Source organism: Vulpes lagopus, chromosome 8, assembly GCF_018345385.1.
Source record: "Vulpes lagopus strain Blue_001 chromosome 8, ASM1834538v1, whole genome shotgun sequence".
Lineage (NCBI taxonomy): Eukaryota > Metazoa > Chordata > Mammalia > Carnivora > Canidae > Vulpes > Vulpes lagopus.
Window position 1 is genome coordinate 13280001 of NC_054831.1, and position 22545 is coordinate 13302545.

The 22545-nt window shown below is 38.6% G+C and overlaps 1 protein-coding gene across 14 annotated transcripts in view; it reads left to right on the forward strand.

Annotated features, from left to right (window-relative positions):
- DOCK10 (dedicator of cytokinesis 10) overlaps window positions 1–22545 on the forward strand; it is a 260880-nt gene that overhangs the window by 89505 nt on the left and 148830 nt on the right. For 3 of the 14 annotated variants that reach the window (XM_041766385.1, XM_041766389.1, XM_041766387.1), the window contains exon 1: window positions 9427–9628. The exons of the other annotated variants lie outside the window; for them this stretch is intronic. In XM_041766385.1, the coding sequence (XP_041622319.1) occupies window positions 9524–9628 (105 nt within the window). In that variant the 5' untranslated portion in view covers window positions 9427–9523. Of the gene's footprint in view, window positions 1–9426; window positions 9629–22545 lie in introns of those variants that run through there. 14 annotated transcript variants of the gene reach the window in all.

Here is a 22545-nt window from a genome sequence, read left to right on the forward strand (position 1 = left end):
TCCACGACTTTCAAAGTCCTACCATTGCCCAGGCCTGACTCACAGCCCCATGTCTCTATGGCCTCATGTTCTGGACTCCTGTTCTTCAGTTGGCACCTAGTTCCTGTCTTCTTGTGTTTCCACAGATTGTTTGATGTGTTCCACCCACCCATCTCTCATGGGGACTGCGGATGGGCATTCTGTCTTAAATCTCTCTCTGTCACTCATACTTGGCATGGACCAGGACCTAGGAATGTTTGCCAAAGAATCGGAGCATGAATGGGAGCATTTGCTCCCATTCTCATGAACCAGATGAAGTAGACACTGGTGCCCCTGTCAGAGCTTGTCCAATCTTTGCTTGTTATTGCACTCCTGCCTGTGTACCTGACAAGAACAGATAGCAGAAGGTTAATTTGTCCTTTAATTGGGGACCTTGACCTATCACACATCAAAAGGTCAACAGTTTATCACCGTGCATGCAGCTCAAGAAGGAAAGCCCAACGATTAATTCTCTGCAAAACAGAAAGAAGCTCTTGATTGAAAAAGCCAAGACCCTTCCATTATTCTCCAGTTTCTACCATGCAACGCATTAAGGGCTTAAATCAAAGTATGCTATTAGCTTTGCCTCCTCCTGGCAGAGGCCCTAGGAAATATGAATGCATTGTGACACCATTAAAGAAATGTTTGTGGGCAGACTATGCAAAGAGTTCATCTAGGCTATCAGGTCGACCAGCAAACAGTGTTGGTCTGAAGAGTTGGTGGTATGTGTGCTCAGGGTTTGGCATTTACGTGACAATTTGTCACCTTATCAAAATAGCTTGGGTAAAATTGCTTCATTGCCCTCCCTTTGTAAAGACACATTCTTCTGCAGTAAAGAAGACCACCACAGAATAAAATACATGTAATTCCGATGTTATATAAATTAACCTATTTTTCCATTACAGCTTCACAGATTTGAAAGACCTTGGCCCTCTCCATAAAACTGTGTACAACGTGATTTTCAGGGTAATTATTAAACAGTGGGTGACGGTCATTGTGAAAGCAAGGTAATTAGCAATTGGAATGACTATAGGAGGCCGATTGTGGGTGCTTGTTTTATTTTAAAAGAAATAACTCTTGTGTGTAGTTAACTTTGCCAGCAGTGGGAAGCCGGCATGGGATCCAAGCCAGCCAGCAGAGAGAATGCCCGTCTCTGGGGGAAATGGCTGTTGGGCAGTAGTCCATGAGATCAAAGATAATAGCATTGATTCAGAGTCCCTCAACTCCCATCTTTTGGGAGGCTGTGTTTGAATGTCTTCATCCGATCATTTGTAAAAGAAATTATCTGCTTCAATCCAGAATGCCTTTCAGTCTTTAAAAGATAGAGGGAAAATTGTCCAGGAGAAAATATGTTGACTTGGGGTTGATTATTTTTTAATAGGAAAACAACATTAGGTGAAGAATTAGCTGCATGACTTTTTAAACAGCATTAACAATCCAGCTATATATATATATGTGTGAAACATAAGCCTAGAACATCATCTAATAGCTGTGTGTGTTTGCATTATTGTCATGTTTTTATGCTCTGGCTCTGGCCATGGTGTCAGGGGAGTGTGGGTTAAGGCATGGTCTCTGTAAGAATGAATGCTTGCCTCTTAGGAGCTCCCAGCTTTCCAACAGACCAAGCTAAAGTTGATGTCTTAAGGGTGGCTGAATGTCTTTACCATAAAGCAGGAAAAACTTCCGGATGGGTGATAAATACCTAAATATCCAACAGGACATTAAGAAAAGGGCAAACATTAAAGCCAGTGTTCCTCATTTCCTATATCATGTGTATTAAGATAGTTATTGGTGAGATGTATGAGGGCCTCCAGCTAAATGTTTTTCCTAGTAGAAGTTTGTGAGCCAGTGATAAAGTCCACAATTGAGAAGAAAAATAAAACTATCACCTCTTCACTGATTGCTGTTAGATTCTAAGATGGGCTCATGAGAATCTGTAAGAAATGAGTTTTTAACCCCCCTTCACTCCCATGTCAAATCCTGATTAAGTGGGAAACTTTACTCCCTGAGACTTATTTAAATTCAATAATATAAACAGTATCATTACAACTTGATACATGTTTGAAGGGCTATGAGTGGAATACTATAAATTTTTTCAATATAGTAAAAATCCTTTATGCTTATGTACATGCACACACACAACATACACACAACAAACACACATGATGCACACAGTACCACACACACTCACAGGCACACAACTGCAGTCTGCTTCTATTTTCGGCAAGTCTACATTCTCTGTCCGTGAAGGTCATATTACATGGCTCTCTTTCTTTTCCATGAAATTTCTCAATATTTTATATTAAAACAAATGCTATTTGCAGTGGAAGTTGGAGGACTGGAAGAACTATTCTATTCCACAGACATTGCTCTACACTTAGAAATAAAAGAGGTTTTGTTGTGTTTACATTTAAACTCCTCAATGCTCCCCCAGGGCAACTCTGGGCTGTTTGGTCTTCACCTTTGTAGCAGGAAGTAGTGAGCCTCAGCAAAGAGCACTGCTGCCTGGGGCCAGGCTCAGGAGGGACCACAGTGAAGTAGGAAGTAGCTACGTGTGCTTCACTTCCTTTAAATAACGTGGATGGTGGTGAGCTGGCCCCAGAGATGTAGGCTTGCTTTGTCCTATGTGACCAAAGCCATGCAGCACACAAACCTTCAGGCAAAGGGGAAATCTATTGGAAATGGAAGAGGAAAAAAAAGAGTTATCTTAATATCCTCTTACGGGGAAGGAGTAAATGCAGCTCCTGTTGATAATCTTAGCAAGGAGAATAAGTGGAATAAAGATGGAGTCAAAAAGCAGCATGAAAGCAGGTGGAAATGCACAGGTAACTGCTCTACCAGTTGCTCGAATTAGGCTCTGCAGATTCAGGCATGACATCATGGGTAGCAGTCTAAGACTTAACCACCAAGGTTTCAGTGACTCTGTATTCCTAACAGTGCTTTTCGGAGCATTTTTATCAAGTTGGTTCAGATACAATGTCAATGAACCCAAGGTTCTGTCCTCTAAAACCTGAGATTTGGTGAAGATGTCATTTGCCCATCATACAGCCTATTCAATTATTGTGCAAATGGAATTAAACATTTTAAAGATGACTTCATAGAGGCGCCTAGGTGGCCTGTCAGTTAAGTGTGCAATTCTTGGTTTCAGCTCAGATGGTGATCTCAGGGTTGTGAGGCTCCACTCAGCATGGAGTCTGCTCGGGATTCTCTCTCCCTCTCCCTCTGCCATTCCCACGCATGATTTTTTTCTCTCTCTCATTATCTCTATCTCTCTCTCAAATACATAAATCTTTTTTAAAAGAAAAGATGACCTCTTGACTTGCTACCTTAGCTTATTGCTTTTGTTTTCTGTGTTTATATATCTGATTACTTCTCCATCACTATACATCTTCAAATTTGTCTCTTTGATTCTGCTGTCCCTCCCCACAGCTATAATTGTCTTTCTCACCCATATCTCATTGCTGGTTTTTCCCAGGAAGGAATCTATAAGCCAAATTTCTGTCTCCTCTCACTCATTTCTTAGCGCCCCTGCAACCTGTGTCTCCACTGCTTAGTGGAAGTGACACTCAAAGGCCACGTACTGTCCTCACCTAAACCTTTTTCTCAGTACATTCATGATGTTAAGCTTGTTTTTAAAAGGTGAAGCACAGAAACCAAGATGAAATCCAGAATAAGACTATGTGGGAGACAGTTTTCTAAAGATGTTGCAAGACTCTCTGATTGTTCAGTCAACCCCTTTTTGCTAGCTTAGAAAGAGACCACAAGCCAGAAATGCAGGCAGCCTCTAGACACTGACAGCAAGGAGATGGGGACCTCAGTCCCGCAACTACAAGGAATTGATTTCTACCATTAACCTGAATGAATCCAGAGCCAGGTTCTTCCCTAGCATCTCCAGAAAGGGACACAGCCAATACTTGGATTTCAACCATGTGAAGCCCCTAACAGAGAATCACATTGTACCCCATACTGTGCTCAGATTTCTGACCCACAACAACTATGAGATAACAAATGCATATTGATTTAAGCCACCAATGTGCAGTAAACTGTTCCAGCAGCAATAGAAAACTAATACAAACAGAACTTTTTCTCCAATTTCTAACATCTTAGCATTCAAATTCCTGTTTCTTCTAAAATATGGTTAATATTTCCCATCTTAACTAACTTCCAAATATCCAGACTCTTATCTATTGAAAATCACAAACTTACTTTCTCTTCCTGGTCACTATGGAGCCAGACTTTAAATACTATGAATATGTAGGTGTGTCTGTACATAAATACAACCTATGTAGACTTACCATATTCAGCAAATGTCTATATATATATATACATACATATAGGAATTATGTGTGTATATGTAAAATATATATATTGTTCCTCAATGCCAGGTACTAACACTTATTATTTCACAATAACCTTATAAGCTATATATTCACTGTTCCTTGAATATATAAAAGACAGACAGAGGTCACGTAATCTAATCATCTAATAGATGGCTAAAGAGGATTCAAATATAGATCTGTCTGGATTCAAGACCGCAAGATCCTTATTTTTCATCTTGTTTATCTTTCACACTGAACCTTTTTGGACATTCTAAGTCCTACATCCATCTCTGCTCAGATGCCATGTAGCACCTTCCTTGAACTCCCTACATAGTGCATCTGACTGCCGTACTACCTTGGCCTTTATCCCTGTGTCTTCTCAACTTCCTAAATGGCCTTCTATCTATCATATATTTAAAAAAAAAAAAACAAACACTTCAAGACTGTATTCTCAATTCTGTACTATTCTGATCTCCAAAAATTCAATTTAGACTTTTCAATGTTCACCCTTCTGAAGACATTCATCTTCACTTCTCCAGCCCTGATTTTTTCATGAGTTCCGAGCACATATTCAACAATGGTGCTGGAATGTCCATTTTCCTATCTTCTTGACCCAAACTTCAATTATCTCTACATCAGCATTAGTAGGAAGAGGAGTCCTCTGTACTTACTACCCTATGTCCCTCAGTCATATCATCCATTTCCTTGATGGCAAATTCAGAAACCTGCTGGCATCTTCGAATCTCCCTTCTGGTTCAAAGCTGGACTGTCTTCATTGAAATCCTAGTTGTGCTACTTATTTTCTTTTGGACTTTGGACCAATTGCTTAACTTCTTAGGACCCAAATATCTTCCTCTATAAAACTGGGGTGATAATAACAATAGTAATAATACCTAGTCCACAGTGTTACTGGTTTAAAGAAGGTACTGTAAATTTATATCAGCACCCAGGATCCAATACGTGCTCAATAAGTTTCAGCTACCAATCACTTTCCATTTGATCGCTGGATCTTCATTTGTAATCTCAGTGAAATCTATGATTATGTTTCTGTGGCCAAGTTTTCTACCCTCCACCATTCTGTTATTACCTGAGTTAATACTGCTACCAAACGAACCATCCAAAGGCACTATTTTAATTGTAATTCAAAAATCCTTCAAGATTTCCCATGGCTTTTGGGATATAATGGAAACTTCCTTATCTTGGCATTCAAAGCTTTCTATTAATTGGACCTGGCTTCTATTTTCAGTTGTTTCTACCTCTCTTCTCCTCCTCAACCCTGACTATAGACAGGATGGACTTTCTACTTCTTCTTAAACACTCTGTTTTGACTACTTCTTACCTTTTGTAATAAGTGGTTATTATGCTTACTGTGAAACGTTTAAATGTCATCTAATTTATCCCCACAAAAATTCTCTGAGGTGGCTACTGTGCTATCCATAATTTATGAAGGATGAGAAACCTGAGCTGAAAATATACAGTTAGGAAGTGGATTCAAATCTTTTTGAATCCAAGCTGATTCCATATCCCATGATCTTACCATTTTTTCTTATTCCTTCTTCATGCTACATGAAGATAAAAAAGGCATAAGATAGAATGCCTTCTAGATACTCTTTCCTGGAGTGTTCTTTACTCTTCTTCCACATATTTGACTCCCACCTATTAATCAAAGCCTTCCTTAGGTTCTGTCTTTACTATAAAAGCTTTCCTAGATTCCTCCAAACTATAGTGAACTCTTTTGTCAGCTACAGGCTTCTTAAGGCTAGGAAGGGCATTGTGTATTTCTCATGAAGCCAGCAATGCCTTGAGTATACCACTTAATAAATTCTGATCATGTGTTGGCACCAGATCTCTTTACTAATGAGCTTGACAGTGACTTCTGGTGGTTGAGCCAACTAATCTCTGATTTCCCTTTATTCCTATTCTTGTCCATTGTCCTAGGTAGGCTCTTTAAAAATTCTCCAACACATTTCTGAACTTAAACAGAAAATGAATTTATTGGAATGGTGTGGGGTATCAAAGAATGCCAAAGAAACAGACTTGGTCTGAAATCAAGGAAGGCATAAGCCAATGGAGGTCTCTAGTGGTGCCATCTCATGGAATGCCATACTCCGTGCTACAGGATTTCCTCCTTCTTTGCAGTCACCCCAAGTTATGTCTATCTGACATCCCCATATGTGGCCTGGCAATGCCTCCTTCTGCCAGTACTTAAGGAAGCTGCAATCAACAGCTAAGCAAGGAGATAAATGAGTCATTCCCACATTGCAGAAGTCAGGGGAGTGGGAGGGACTCCAGGATAAAGAACTGTGGCGCCCAAAGAGGAATAGAGGAGACATTAGATGCAAATATTAGAAAGAGAGGAAGTCACACAAGAGTTGCTCAATATTATAAAATGCTTTCCAGACAACATTCCTGTCTTTTAAACTCATGAGTTAGAGATTTAGGCTACCATGGATAAGAGGGTCCAGAGATTGACTTCCAAGATTTGTGACCTCCAACCATGTACGCACATTTTCTGAATATTTACATCTTGCTGAAAGGGAGTCTATAGGTTTTATTGGATCCTCAAATGGGTCCATAATCTAAAAAGGGTTTCAAAACACTATTTTCAGCTCTTAAAATAGAAATGTAATCTTATCCCAGGAAATCAGATGACCCAGAGGCAGACTCTGATAATATTGTAAAAGAAACAAGTTAAATCTGAAAATTCTGCATGTGCTATGATGTGGCTGCTCTTTTAACAGATGCCAGAGAGTTAGTTAGGGGGTAAAATCTATTCGGAGTTAAAGACATACAGTGAAATTGCTAACCATTCAGTGACCACAGATCAAAAGGGCTTCTGTATGGAATCCTTATTTACCTAAGGTAATTTTAAAATAATGATACAGTTTACCTCCCCATTTCTTACTTTTATAGTATCTTGATATTTTTCTCATAGTTCTTGAAAGAAGCTTCCTTAGTGTCCACACTTTGACAAGGAATGATCAGTATCTCTCCTTCTCTATCTTACATAAATCACTGCATGACAAGGTAGAGATAGATGAGTGGCTCAAGTCCTGAGTGTATGGATGTGCTTCAACTAAGTCTGGTTATTTCCGGGGCAAAGGGAATGGCCCATCAGTAAAAAGCAGCTGTGATGAAAGAGAAGGCTTATTAAATAGGTAGATTATATCTACTTAGGCCATAGTTATTGGACAAGCTGGTTAAGTGAGAATTTTCCTGAAGATCACCACCTTCATACAAAATCAAGGACTGCGTTTATAAAAAGTGGCTTCTCAAGGTCAAATGTGACCATCTTATTTCATTTTTCTGTGGCAAAAAAAAAAAAAAAATGGGGGAAGAAGGCCACAGTTTTATTTTTTTAATTTTTTTAAAGATTTTATTTATTCATGAGAGACACAGAGACAGTGTGTGTGTGTGAGAGAGAGAGCGAGAGAGAGAGAGAGAGAGAGAGGCAGAGACACAGGCAGAGGGAGAAGCGGGCTGCATGCAGGAAGCCTGACATGGGACTCGATCCCAGGTCTTTAGGATCACGCCCTGGGCTGAAGGCGGTGCTAAACCACTGAGCCACCAAGGCTGCCCCACAGTTTTAAATTGATGGGTCAAAGGAGGCTTTCTGAGGAAGAGACATTTGCGAGAAGACCTGAAGTAAGTTAACGAAAAGCCACAGGATATCTGGAACCACTCACTTCTGTATTGCACATTGTCACACAAGGGGGCCACCTTGCACCTGCACGGTTCAACGTGTTGAGCACCGGAAAGAAGATAGGGCTCTGAAACAGAAGTCTCCACAAAACCACACTAGATTGGCTCATGGTCCCCCGTTGCCCTAACACTCACTCCTCCTTCAAATATTTCTTATCTCATGCATTTAGTAGAAAATATTTGACTATAATCCCATAGCCTATGTTTATTTATAAAAATTATATGGTTCTTATCAATAGCTAATATTTCAAAACAATATACATAGGGGAAAAGGTTCATCGTTAAGCATAATAAATGTAAGTCCCTCATTTTTTTTCTTTTCTTTTTTTTTAATAAAGATTTTATTTCTTTATTTGAAAGAGAGAAAGAGACAGCCAAAAGGCATGAGCAGGTGGTGGGGTGGGGGGAGCAGCAGAGGAAGAAAGAGAAGCAGACTCCCCACTGAGCAGAAGCTCTAGCCCAGAACCCTGAGATCATGACTTGAGCTAAAGGCAGACACTTAACTGACTGAGCCACCCAGGCGCCCCAGTCCTTTATTTATTCTTTCATTAAACATAACAGTTACTGAGAAACTTCTCGATGCCGAATACTGTTATCATCACCAAAGACATGGTGCTTGAAACAGACAAGATTCTCACTCTTAGGGAGCATAGAGTTGAGTGTAAGAAGACCAATCATAAGTCACATAAATAAGTTAAATGTATAGTATTGTCACATGCTAGTAAGTGTCATGGAGAAGAATAAAATGGGAAGGAGAATTCAGGTGGGTTTGAAGGGAGAGTTGCCCTTCTGAATTGCCCCAGAGAAAGCGAGTACAATTTAGGGAATCAACTATTGGACTGTTTGTAACCATTTGGTATACAGAATCAAGGTGTCCGTGTCAGTATCTATTATCTTAAATAGTAGTAGAGTACAATTTATTTAGATAACTAATATGAATGGAATTCTAATTTCTCCCTGTGGCCTAAGTGATCATCTTGGAAGTCGATTCACTTAATATATACTTGTATGAGCAACTGCTTGACACAGACTTCTCAGACCCAGGTATATTATGAAAGTTTTCCTTTGGGATCCAGGCAGGATGATAACGTTTGGTGGCTGTTTCGGTGGCAGTCATGGAGCCCTAAATCAGCTCTGTAATTCAATCTTGACTTGGTTCCATGGGTGATTTTACATCACATTTTTTATTTAGCTATGAGCAATTTCTCTTAAACGTCCAAAGCCATATAGTGTTCTTGTCTTACCACTAGGTGATTAGGGAAGATCTATGCACAAGAGCGTATCACAACAGCTGGTGGTGACAGGAAGCGGTAACTTGCTGGTTTTCTTTTGCTTTCTGTTGAGTTATATTAATGTAGCATGAGCATTTCCCCTTTTACCAGAGGAGGTTGTCTTCAGCCTGGTGAAGCTTCAGAAGGAAGGTGTTTAACAAAATTGGTATTTTTAACTATTTTGCAACTCAGAGACTCAAGTAACAGGATACAATGAGCTTCAGAGGAAAGGTGTTTAAACGGGAGTCCAGTGAATTTCGAAAGAAGAGAAGAACGGTGAGGAGAACAAATCAAGAAGAAATCCACAAATTTAGCTCTGTAGGTATCCTGATGTCCATGTGTGTTTCTCATCTTTTCTTCAATACTTAAAAAACAGAGAGATTATCCCTGGGTGGTGTTCTCACGGAGCCTCTGGGCAAGGTCCTACATGGAACAGAAGATTCTATTTGGCACATAAATATCCTCTTTTACTTACATCATGATTTTCAAATTATTTACACCATTATCTTAAAACATATTGAAAGGGGAGTTAAGTAGTTTAACTATTACTAGAATATTACTAGAATATTTTCATTTTTTAAAGAAAGCCTGATATCACCTCAATTAAGACCTCAGTTTATGACTTGTATATAATTGTGGGGTTGTTTTTTTAATTGCTGCTCTATTTTGATTGCATATCACTCATTTGTTTTAAAATTCTTAGAAAGAACAGCCCAAATTATGAAAGAAAGTGTAAATAAATATTGGATTAAATGAGCCAAGTAAGAAAGTAAAAAATAGTAAGTTTTAAAAGTTAAAAAGGCTTGGTTTGTTTCCGATGAAAAAAGTTTCTGCCTTATTATTGTTTGCAAACAAAATAAGTGCTCTGCAAATGTGTACATTTTTATGGAATTCTAGATGTCTATCTGTAAGAACTACCATGACTGAATGTCAGAGCCTCTTGCCGGAGGGCATCAGTGACTCACATGTGATGTGGAAAGCCCATGTTATATGATAAGTGGCTATGCCCCCATGATCGGGGCGGCGGGGGGGCTCTTCTTAAAAAAACGTTCATTTTACAGAGTGGTCAGGGTTTACTTGCTTTCTTCAGGGCAGGGGTTCTCAACCTGAACCCTATTGCCATTTCAGATCCAAGACTTGTTTCTCATTGCCACACTGTCCTGGGCATTGTGAATTGTTTAACAAATATCCCTGGCCTCTGTTGTAGACTTTTGCTCCCCAATTGTGACAATCAAAAATGTCTCTAAACATTGGGGCAGGGAGGGTGATTGCCCCCGTTGAGAACCCCTGCTCTAGGGATTAAGACTTCTTGTTCATATAAACATCTTTAGAAACAGAGGAACTTTTAAAAAATTATGCATATGATAGTGTAATGTAATGATTATTTATGAATAGTCATTCAATGAATATGAATAATCAAAGTAGTGAATAGTCACTTAGCCCCTGATAGGCCAGAGTCAGGTAAAGGAATATTATATCTTAAGTGGTAGTGGTTATTTTTATATTTACAATGTATTTGGTGGATATTTAATGTGAACAGATCATATCAGAGGTCTGGCTTGTAGGACTGGTGCCATGTTGCTGTTTGATTGGTTTCTGTCTCTGTATCTCGGTGATTTATGTCTCCCACTGGGAAACATAGGCGAATAAGTCCTTCAACCTTGTTCCCATGTCACTCCACCCAGCATTTCATAACTGGAATATGCAGAGTCCTAAAACCAACCTCCTGATCCTCAGGAGGGTCTCCAGTTGTGGTCTTGTCTGCTGGCTCACAAGCACCTCGTCAGTTGTTTACCATGAGCCTGTTAAAGAGTATAAGTGCTTGAAAAGCATGATTGGTTCAGGATTATTTTAACCTTTAGAACAGTCCAAGAAATAGAATTTCCCAGTTGCCTTTCTCTCGGTGGCATTTAGAGGTTACACAGATGATGTCAGTGTGAGATTGGCTTTTCTTGTGACATGGAAAGGAGACAGCAGGCAGGAGTAGAACATGTCTATCTCACAGGGACCACACGTACATCCTGGCATTAGGACAGTCCCCAGTGTCTTGCCATATAATGAAGCTGATCACTCTAGGAATTATCTTAATTGAATTTGAAGGTATTGCTACTGAGCACAGTGGGAAAAGCAGCCAGTAAGGAGAGAGTTTTCCCACAGCATTCAGTAACTATGCATTCACATTTAATTAAGATCATTCATACGGTGATTAGCTTTCTTCTGTGGAAGGCACTGGGGACTCCCTGCTACTGCTGCTGCCTTGGTCTTCCTGAGATAGGCGTATCTTCTTTCCCAGGTTGGCTCTTCTGTGGAGCAGGGGATTGCTCAATCCGTCATAAGTATTATCCGGTGATGTGATTTTTATTTAAAAAAAATAAGAGAGAAAAAAGAGAGAGAGAGAGAATCCCAAGAAGGGAAAACATTAGAGTGCTAGAAATCATTCTCTGACCTCCGTCTCACCTACTGCCCGGATGACCTTGGGTGGATTACTGAAATCACTCTGAACCTTAGTTTACTCTTCCAGATATTGTTCATAGCAATACCTGTCTTAAGATTGTTTATTGGAATTCAGTTTGATTCATGGATCATGGTCACCTCGAAGATTTGAACACTGTCAAAAGTGAAGAGTAACAAGTGTTATGTCATATTAGTAAAACCAAGTATTTTTATTTCCAAGGGCAAGGAAGAGGGATAATGAGGGATAATGAGTCTTTTCAGTGACTGTGACAGTGAAGCCACCAGATTGTAGAGATGACACCTTCCTTCCAGGAGCCTTGCAAAAAGCTGACAGAAGCACTCAGGAAACAAAACTGAATTGCATCAAGATGAGCACTCAGGTGGTCCCAGATGGCCCTATGTGTTGATAGGTTTTACCTTAGAAAGGCCTTGTGTTTTGTTGTTGTTGTTGTTGTTGTTTTTATCTGCACACCTTGGCTAAAGCACTCAAAACCAGTCTGGACTTTCCAAAGCACGATTATCTAATCTTTCTAAAACTAAACCAATACCTCTTGACAAGCTTCAGAGATAACTTTTGAAAGGAGATAAGGGAGAAGCAAGGCCTTGTCTTCATGTGTTGGGCATTTTGGATACATCCTCATAGTGTAGTGAAAGGAGAAATAATGACTGCTGCAGATAATCATGATAGATTATCTGTTTTTGTTGTGATCATGTGGATTTTGAATTCAACAAACCATTTATTGTTCTAAGGAAGATTTAGAAATGGTTTCATTCCATAGTATCTGGAATGCTTAACCAGAGCACAGTGACTTCCTACAAGGCATACAACCCAAAATTGATACTCTCATGACACAGACCGACAATTTTGTTTATTCCATTTCCTTCAGATACCATTTGAAGCTGTCTATTTGATTCAGTTGGAATTTTTTTATTGTTTTAGAAGTTTCCTTTATTAATCCAGTTTTCAAGTGTGCTAAGAAAGGGCTTCATATATTTTAATCCACTTGTCACAGTCAACATACTGTAAGAGAGAACAATTGCATTTTAAGAGAAGTTCAAGCAAAATGAAACTTACTTGTTAGATCATCAAGTAGAACTACTTCTCTGAATTTTTGGAGTGCTTTTGGTACTCTGTGGTTGATTTTTTAAAAACTGCTTGTCTATTTTTATTTTTTTATTTTTTTAACCAATCGTTCAGTTGATCTCTGGTGCATAGGAAGTCAGTAAAAAGAATAGCTTCCTCTAAGTTACATGTCCTAATTTAGAAAGATTAAATACATGATTAAGTTGAATTATTATATCAATCATATGTCGCACCAGGAAAAAATGCAAAATTCACTTAAATAAATTCAGGTTGTTATTTTTAAGCTGTTATGGCTTGTGGATCATTAATCTGCAGGATTCAAAAGTATTTGAGAAAACTTTGGATACACATGAAAATTCTTTCCCTCCCCTTTCTTAATAGCCTATTAGCCATTCATTAGAAAAGTGAAAACTATAGAAAGAGAATCTAATCTGAGCATTTTTAACATATCTCTCATACACATTATTTTATAAAACGTGCTATTGTCTTATAAGTACATTTTTGATCTTTTCTTCCACGTTTATGTGAACAGCTTTCCTCCCTGGTCATCTGTGCTGTCTTCCTACTGTTGCTCTTCATTTTACACAAACATTCACAATTACCTATTTGAGCTATTTCATAATGAGCCAATTAGCTGAAAGGAAGCACAGGCAAGGGTCCCAGGATAGCGGGGGCACGTAACAATGAAATGGGACTGATTCTAGGTTGAAGCAATGGAAAGTAGAGCTGGGAGCTATAAATGGACGGTTGGAGAGAGCAAAAAAGCTGGAGTAATGGGGGAGATCTGATTTCAACCTGATCATGGAAATAGAGAAGTGTAAACTGAAACTTGATCTGACCCAAGAAGCTAGGCAGAGGACTCTGAGTGTGGCCATAGCAAGGGGGAGCAGTCCCTCCATGTGCCAGGTAGCCTCAGAGAAGATGCTTTCAAATTGGAGTCAGAAGTGCTTGCAACTTAAGCAAGAGAGAGCTTACTTTCTTCAAGACCAACTGCCAAGAGTAGAAGAGTTGAGCCAAGAGAGAAGCAAGGTAGAGGAGAACTGCCAACGTGGCAGTCAGCTCCATGATGATGCCCTTTATTACATCTGAACAGGAGGTGGACCATTTGTCAGGGAGGGCTATGGCACAATGGACAGGAAGTAACACCATGATCCCAATAGCTCTTTTTATTTCCCAGATGGTGGTAATGGCACAAATTTTTGTGAAGGTACAGATTAGTGGCAATTTCCATTGTGGGTTTTGACACAATCATTAGCTAGCATTCAATGTACATTTCCTTAATATACCTTGCACTCCCTTTTCTTTGTCCCCCTTACCCTCTTACAAATATCATTCGGTCCTCTTTTGCCACCACTGCCTTCCGTGAGGTGTCCAGTGACCTCACATCAGCCTCCAGATGTCCTTCACTGCAAAAACTCACAAAGAGGGGGGCAGCTGGGTGGCTCAGTGGTTGAGCATATGCCTTTGGCTCAGGTAGTGATCCAGGAGTCCTGGGATAGAGTCCCGCATCAGGATCCCCACAGGGAACCTGCTTCTCCCTCTACATCTCTGCCTCTCTCATGAATAAATAAATAAAATCATTAAAAAAAAAAAAAAACAAAGGGAGCAAAATTGGTACTCAAAGCTATAGCTGTGTTTCAAGCAGCTTCCCTGCAGTGGGGGGAAAAAAGCTTTTCTCTTTTCTATTCCTGCAACATCGTAATGTTGGCTGGTGGAGTGGGAAGGACTGAAGGTTTTTCATGCTGAGCTGGGTTGAAATACCAATTCTTCAGTCCACTTACTGAGGAAACCCTCAGAATCCAAGTGTAGGGATCTGTAAAATAAAGCAATGATGATCTCTTCTAGGCTTTAGAAGGAAACTCAGTGAGATAAAGTGTTAAATACTTATCATGGTCTTGGGTGAGTCCGATAATTAAAAAGATCCTGCTTATCTGGTGGTCTAGGGCATGTGACCTTAGCCAGGCTCATTTAGCACTCCCCCTCTCCCCCTGCAAAACTCTGAACCTTGACTCGAGAGAGGCTAGAGTCCCATATGACTGTCTATTAGTTGGAGACACCAAGACTCACTAAGACTGTCCCTACTGGGGATGGGGAGAGAAGTCCACAGAGGCAGATAAAATAGTAGTACAAAAAGAAAAAGAAAGCAGGGCAGGTGTTGCCTGGGTCAGAAAACAACAAATGCCTACTATACACATCTAGTCTCAAGCAGCCAAAAGTAAGAAAGGAAATGAGAGAGATTTATTGAACATACAGGATGCATATTGTTAACAGAACTATTTATGTTCTTGTGTGTGTGGCTTGTGTGTGTTTATGTATGTAAACATTTACACACACTCCTCACACTGGCCCTGAAAGTTCATTTGTGTGACGGTTATATATTAAAATAGTGTCAGAGTTTAAGCCAGTGGCAGCTTTCATCACAGATTTCATATAAATTAATCTAAAATTCCTAGCAGTTGCTCTAAGGCATTAATTTCTCCACTATCAGGCAGACTTGTAATTGGGTTGTGATGTATTTTTAATGATATTTATTATCTTTCAAGTGTTTCTAGAAAACTAAATGAGACATGTAATTAAATGTGATTCAGATCTTCTTGGATATTTTCTACTCCTTTACAAGCATCAGTGTTAGATGGAAAAGTGACAACTCTTATTTTTTTTACTCTCATTTGCTGTACAAAAGTGTGAGAATTTTGATGTGCTGCTAAGTGGTATATACGGTCAAATTTCCTTAAAAAAAATCAGACTGAAAAGGTCTAAATTCAGTTTGAAAATACACCTTACATCGTAGATCCTAGAAAGCTCATTTTTTGTCTTTGGTTTTCCTAATGACATTAAGAGTTAATAAGATGGACTATTCTGATTTTTCTAACTATAATGTTTGTGTTGAATATGATGACTTATCTTCCTTTATATTTGCAAAGGGCTTTATAATTTACCAGGTTTAACCTGCTTCATTTCACTGAAATAGACTAAGACATTTAAAGAGTTACTCCTGGTTGATTTCTTCTGAGATCTATGTCCATTTTTGTTACCAAGGGAACCATTTCCAAATTCAGCTTAATCTGAGCCTGCCCAGCTGTACAGCTCTTAACTTTGATTTAGCTAGTGTTTTTCCATTCTCATGAAACTGTGTACTTCAAGACAGAGAGAAGGTTAAAGGGTCAGCGTAAGATGGCTTATTCCTTACTTAATCATTTCCTTTTTGGTAAGGAAAGCTAGTCTTGTTTTCTGAAGCTCAAACATTTGAGAGGTTGTCCAGTGAAACTCCCTTTGATGAAAGGCTGAATTAAATCTGTCACACGACCACTGGCTGACAGCTGTGGCCATGGATACAGCTGTGTGGGCTCTCTCCAATTTTCTCATTTATTTTAAACACAAATAGTGTGGAAGTTGGTTCTGTTCCAATCGCACTAAGGCCAAAGGGTCCTGGATTAAGTTAAAGTCTCAAGAATCCATGTGTCGTTTGTATTTTTATTTCCTCTAAGAAATTTAATCAGTTATCTTGATAACGCTTAAATTAGTTAACAGCTGTGTTGTTTCTAATTTGTTGCGGAGATCTTGAGATTGGAATTCTTTTTAGGGTTTCTCTAAATACCCTGTGGATCTTCAGTGTTAGCTCTTTGCTTGTCTCTATGCCAAGATGGGAAGAGGATATGTAAATAATTGTCATGTCATGCCTTGATGGAGTCTACTGTATTGGTCCTGAAGTAAATATCAATTTTTATTTGTTCATTCTCCTGGATCATTAGCCAAAATGAATGGTTTTGTAAACTGAAGAAGGCACTCAGATATAAATTAATTCTGTTGTGAATATTCAAATTAGAATAAATATTCAGATATCTGGAAAAGACAAGGCTGATTGAGAAAGATGGAGAAAGTCTCAACAAACATCACAGAGAACATGCATGTCACAGAAAGAATAGAAAAGTTCTCAAAGCCCAAAGGAACATCTTCTTCCATAAGAGTGTTTCCTGAGAAGATCAGATTTTTTGAAAAGGAGAACCAAGGGAATAGTTCAGATTGACAAACTAGAGTGACCCCAGTGGTGAATAACCAAGGCCTGGCTCCTTCATTATACTTAAAATTTAGAACACAAATACGTGCCCTCCCAAAATGAAGAATTTACTGTCATGATGGTTCTCCATTCCTCATCCCATCAATCTCTTTTTCTGATTAGTTCTTAACGATCCTATTTACTCCCAGGGCTGACAGCTGAACCTGCATGAATGCAGCTTTGGAAAAAAAAAAAGAAAGAAAAGAAAAGAATGTAGCTTTGAGCTACAGAAAGAAATTCTATGTCTACAACTTGATTGTTCTCTAGGTATTTATATTGCAAAGGCAATGGGTTTGATACTATACTAATTTTAAATGTAATCCTTTTTTTTAATCTAAAAGTATAATACATGAAAATTTTTTCTAGGCTGTTTCTCAAGGAAAATAAAAGGTAGAATTTCAAAGTCACCTTCATTTGTTGATATACATTATTAGGTAGATTTCATTTCTTTTTTCTTTGGGGGTAGAAAAGTTGGACTTGATTCAGGCGATTCACAGAGGAGATATTGCCCTTTGTTTTTTTTTAATTTCATTGTTTTCTTTATGGTATTATTTCTTTTACTTACACAGAATCACTAGACATTAATGGGCTTTTTTTTTAAGGAAATTTAGATATGAATATAGAAACATTTCTGGCACATGAAGATAAATTACTATAATGAGTTTAATTGGTTGGTTGGTTTGACTTGGTTTTGGTCTGTGATTTTGAGTAAAACATATGGGGTAATTTTCAGTCCTGTTCAAATAAAGGCAAATCTGTATTTGTCTGGCATTTGGTGGTTCACTTAATACCCTCCCATACTTCAGCTCCTTGACCTTGTGATAACACGGCCACAAACAGGAAGTTGCCCTTTGGCTCCTTAAATCATCCTCACTCAGGCTCAACTTAAATACCTTGTCCCAGTTACAAGGCTGGTAGGTAAAACACTGTGGCCCTCCAACTAGAGATTCTGACTTTTAATCATTTGCTACAATGACCAGCACACAATGCTGCTTAAGTAACTTAGCAGATGTCTGTGGTTCCCTAGAGAGCTCAAAATACTTTAGCTAATACATTCCTAATTGTTCTTCTCTTTTTTCTGACGTTAGAATCGAGGACCACATACATAATCTATAATTATTGTCCTTAGTCTTCTTCCCCCAGTGTTTTATATATCTTTTTAAATTACTTGAAGCTGTTACTGGTTGAACTTCCATGCAAAGTCCCTGCCGTGACTTTTTTACGTTTCCTCTCTGGTGGATCTTCAAAGGCTAAACAGTTTTAAAATCAAATAATTCCCCAGTGTTTCCATGCAGTCATGATAGTTTTGAAAGATCAAATTCGTTTTTTCACCATGACAAAAGCAATACATGTTCATTAGAGAGTATTTGGAAAATGTGAGAAGTCAGATAGCAAAATCCTAAATGTCATATCCCATCCAAATATAATAACTGATACTATTTAGATTTATGTCTCTAATCTTTCTTTAAATTGTGTAGATCTTGTTCAGATTAAGTTAAAGTTTAAATTTGAATCCTGGTGTGCAATATTTATTCCTACTTTTATTTAACAACAATACATAAGCAGTTTTGCTTGTTACTACCAACTTCCCAAAACTCAGTTATAATGGGTATCTGTTGTTTTTTGGAATGGATGTGCCATAATTTCCTAATCACTCCTTATCCTTAGTGATTTACTGTTTCCCATTTTTAGCTCACCTTGTCCATCAGGCCTTACTACCCCTTAGAAATCCAAGTATTTTGGATTCAAACTTTCACGTCGTAATATGTGTGCATCTAAAAGCACTGGCTCTCCTTTTGTAGCCACGATTGCCATCTTGACATCTTGATCATGGACCCCAGCCTCCTCATTCTTTCCTTCAAAAAGCCAACCGTATACAAAATATTGTTACTACCTTTGCTAAATAATTGAAGAGTTGCAAGAAGGAAACCATGGCAAGGACCAAACAATCATTCATTAGTGTATTTTAACCCATATCCTATTTCCAGTGTCCTTTCCAAAGCCTATTTCAGCAGTAAGCCTCTTTCCACTACACACAAGTCTAAAAAATATCAATCACTGTTTTTTAAAAACTGTTTATTTAAATTCAATTTAGTTAACCTACTGTATTATTAGTTTCAGAGGTAGAATTTAGTGATTTATCAGTTGCGTATAACACCCAGTGCTCATTACATCAAGTACCCTCCTTAATGTCCGTCACCCAGTTACCCCAACCCTGCCAACTTCCCCTCCAGCAGCTCTCACTTTGTTTTCTATTGTTAAGAGTCTCTTACGGTTTGCCTCCCTGTTTTTATCTCATTTTATTTTTCCTTCCCTTCCCCTATGTTCATCTGTTTTGTTTCCTAAATTCCACATGTGAGTGAAATCATATGGTATTTGTCTTTCTCTGACTTATTTCACTTAGCATAATATCTTCTAGTTGTATCCACGTCATTGCAAATGGCAAGATTTAATTCTTTTTGATGGCTGAGTAATACGCCTTGATATATATATATATATATATATATATATATATATATATATATATATATCCATCCGTCCATCAACGGACATCTGGGCTCTTTCCATAGTTTGGCTGTTGTGGACATTGCTGCTATGAACATTGAGGTGCATGTGCCCGTTTAGATAACTATGTTTGTATCCTTTGGATTGAAAACTAGTAGTGCAGTTGGTGAGTCATTGTGTAGTTCTATTTTTAACTTTTTGAGGAACCACTCTTTTTGAGTGGCAGCTCTAGTGTTTTCACTTTAGGGATATGGCCTCCACCATCCTGCCTCCCTTTCTTATCCCTTTTATATTAAGGTGAATATTTTTTCTCCATCTTGTTCCAATGATAATATTACAAAAACATCTTTTTATAAATCTTGGCTTATATGTGTAGTTCTTTGTCTAAAATAGCGTCTCAAGAAAGGAATTCCTAGGTGAAAAGATGTAAACTTATTTACTCAACAAATATTTATTGAGTGCCTCCTATTTGTTCTCTATACACATTAAATTTACAATTCAAGTGTTTTAAATTCAAGACTAGTGGAAATTTAAACTCACAGGTGTTATCTACTTAATACTTATGTAATTAGTACTATGGGCTTGGTGCTATTCTAAAAAGTATAACATACATTACCTCATTTAATCCTATAATGTAGCTGCTCCTAAGATGTCCATTTTACAGATTGAAAACTAAGGAACAGAGATTCTAATGAACACGTCCAACATTCCATGGCCCATAAGTGGCAGTTCCAGAACTAATACCCTGGGAATTCTGGTTCCAGAGTGCAAGACACTCTCTATTCATCTCAGTGTAGAACATCTATAATCACACTCTCCCCTTTATTTTGGACTCCCCTAAAGTAAGGCTGGGCATTCTAGGTTGTTTCCTAGTTAGATTGTACTTCTGTCCTGGGAAAAAATCTAGGTTGATAATTTAGTCATTTAACTTTTTATTGTTACATGCTTTCAAATGCTTAGATCTTTAGTGTCATTTTTTTTCACTCATTTGATTTTGAATTATAATTATGAAATTAATTCAGATCCTTTCAACAGTATATTGTGTTCTTGAATTTTGCATCTTTAGCTAAGGCATGGACAGCCTGCTCCTTCAAACCACATTAAAAGGTTCTTGAAGGCCTTGGTTATTACTAAGATGGCAGGTTTACCAACTCCACAGCTTAGATGTTGTGTTGGCATTCCCTGAGAGATTGTAGAATAAGAAGAGGAAAGAAAGCATTTATGTTTGTGACAGGAGCCCATTCTTCTGCTGTGAAGTTGAATTGGAGGAGAGCTGTGGATTTGGGGAAGTAGATCAAACAAATCTCTCAGTATTTATGAGAAGAATAGGGCCTGTTACCACCGTGGTGCAACACAACTCTGCTGCATAATAACAGGTACTGGTGGGTGCCTTTTCCCATGCCTGGAGTGATTTTAGAACAGCTAATGAAATTCATTAGTCATTTGAGAGAGAGCAAGAGTAAAAAGCACTATAAAAATCCAATCCAATTCAGGGTAATCTTGGCACATGCCTTAGCCCAGTTGGTGTATTTCCAAAAGAAAGAAGCACATTAAATTCAGGAGGGACAACCCAACTGTTCTAAAGCTATAAATCAATGCTACTCAGCTCTCATTTTCACTCAACATCTCTGCAAGGAGCAGTAGTGAGGAATTAAGGGATTTTAGTATGCTCATACACATCTGTCTCTTTGACTGAAACACCGAGTAGACAGCTCTCTTGCCCCAGAGAGAACTACTGGTTGCATGACCTGGATCCTCACCATCACAGATGCATAAATCATTCGTGCCAAGCAGCTCCAAATCCCAGGTTCTGGGTGCTACAGAATATATCATTGTTATTTTCATTTTTATTTTCTTTCATTTTATGTTTTTAGGAATTTATTTATTTATTTATTTATTTATTTATTTATTTATTTGACAGAGAGATAGAGCCAGAGAGCACAAGTGGGGGAATGGCAGAGGGAGAGGGAGAAGCAGGCTCCTTGCAGAGCAGGGAGCCCAATATGGGGCTCGATCCCAGGACTCTGGGATCGTGACCGAGTAGAAGGCAGATGCTTAACCTACTGAGCCATCCAGGTGCTCTGTTATTTTCAGTTTTAAACCTCATATCCACAAAATTGTGAAACACTGGACATCTTGAATGCTGCACCTTGACTAACACATTTCCTGGAAGGATAGAACTTTACTAACATATCCCCCAGAAGTCAAAAAATGAATGCATGATTTGAAGCAGCTCTGCTAGGTTTTGCAATCCCATGTCAAAATAACTTCAGTGCAACATTTAAACAGGACAGTTTAATGTAAATTAATAAATGCCATCCATTGATTGGCTGATATGTCGTAGCTTGAAAGGAAGTAATAAAAATATACCTTCCAAAAGATGTACAGGTTATGCTTTTTATTAGGTACATCAAGGAGAGTTGAGGATTTAATTTTTCTATGGTCATATTAATACCCTGAGACTTGCAAGCTCTGATTTTCCTGTTGTACTAATTGAGGTGGGGCTAATTCTAGGTGGAGTGTGGGCCCCCATGAAACATCTTCGAAAGGCTTCTCCTGTGCCACTTGTTTATTAGCACTCATGTTTGCAACTAAGGGAGATAAAAGAATGGTGAGAACAGAATTGCAAAAGCCCCCCCCCAAAACATCTTATGCTGTTTGCTTTTAAACCCATAAATTGCAGCACACACTAAGCCCTGCTCTCACTGTCCCATTCATGTTGACATGCGGAAGGGAAGAAGAGAGAAAGCATAAGGAGTCATATCATGGGCTGTTGGTATGTGTGTGCTGAAGGGCATCAGCATTCTTAAGCCCGAGAACCAGTGAGGGAAAAGGAAGTAACCAACGAAACCTACGGTTCATTTGCTACATTTCATACAAACACAATCTTAAAAGAAGGAGGCAAAAAATTGGTTCCAAAACAAGCCACATATTTCAGACTTGAAGGCCTGTGGGAGCAGCTGGTCACACAACGTGTGACATTGCAGGGTAAGAGATCAGAGACACAGAACACCAAGATCTGTAGCTGAGCTCGGCAGTTGAGTTGCCACTATGTGAAGACGTTCAAAACCAACTAAAAATAAACTAAAATAAAGCCAAATCTAACATCTGGAGTCTGCATTTGCCTCTTGATCT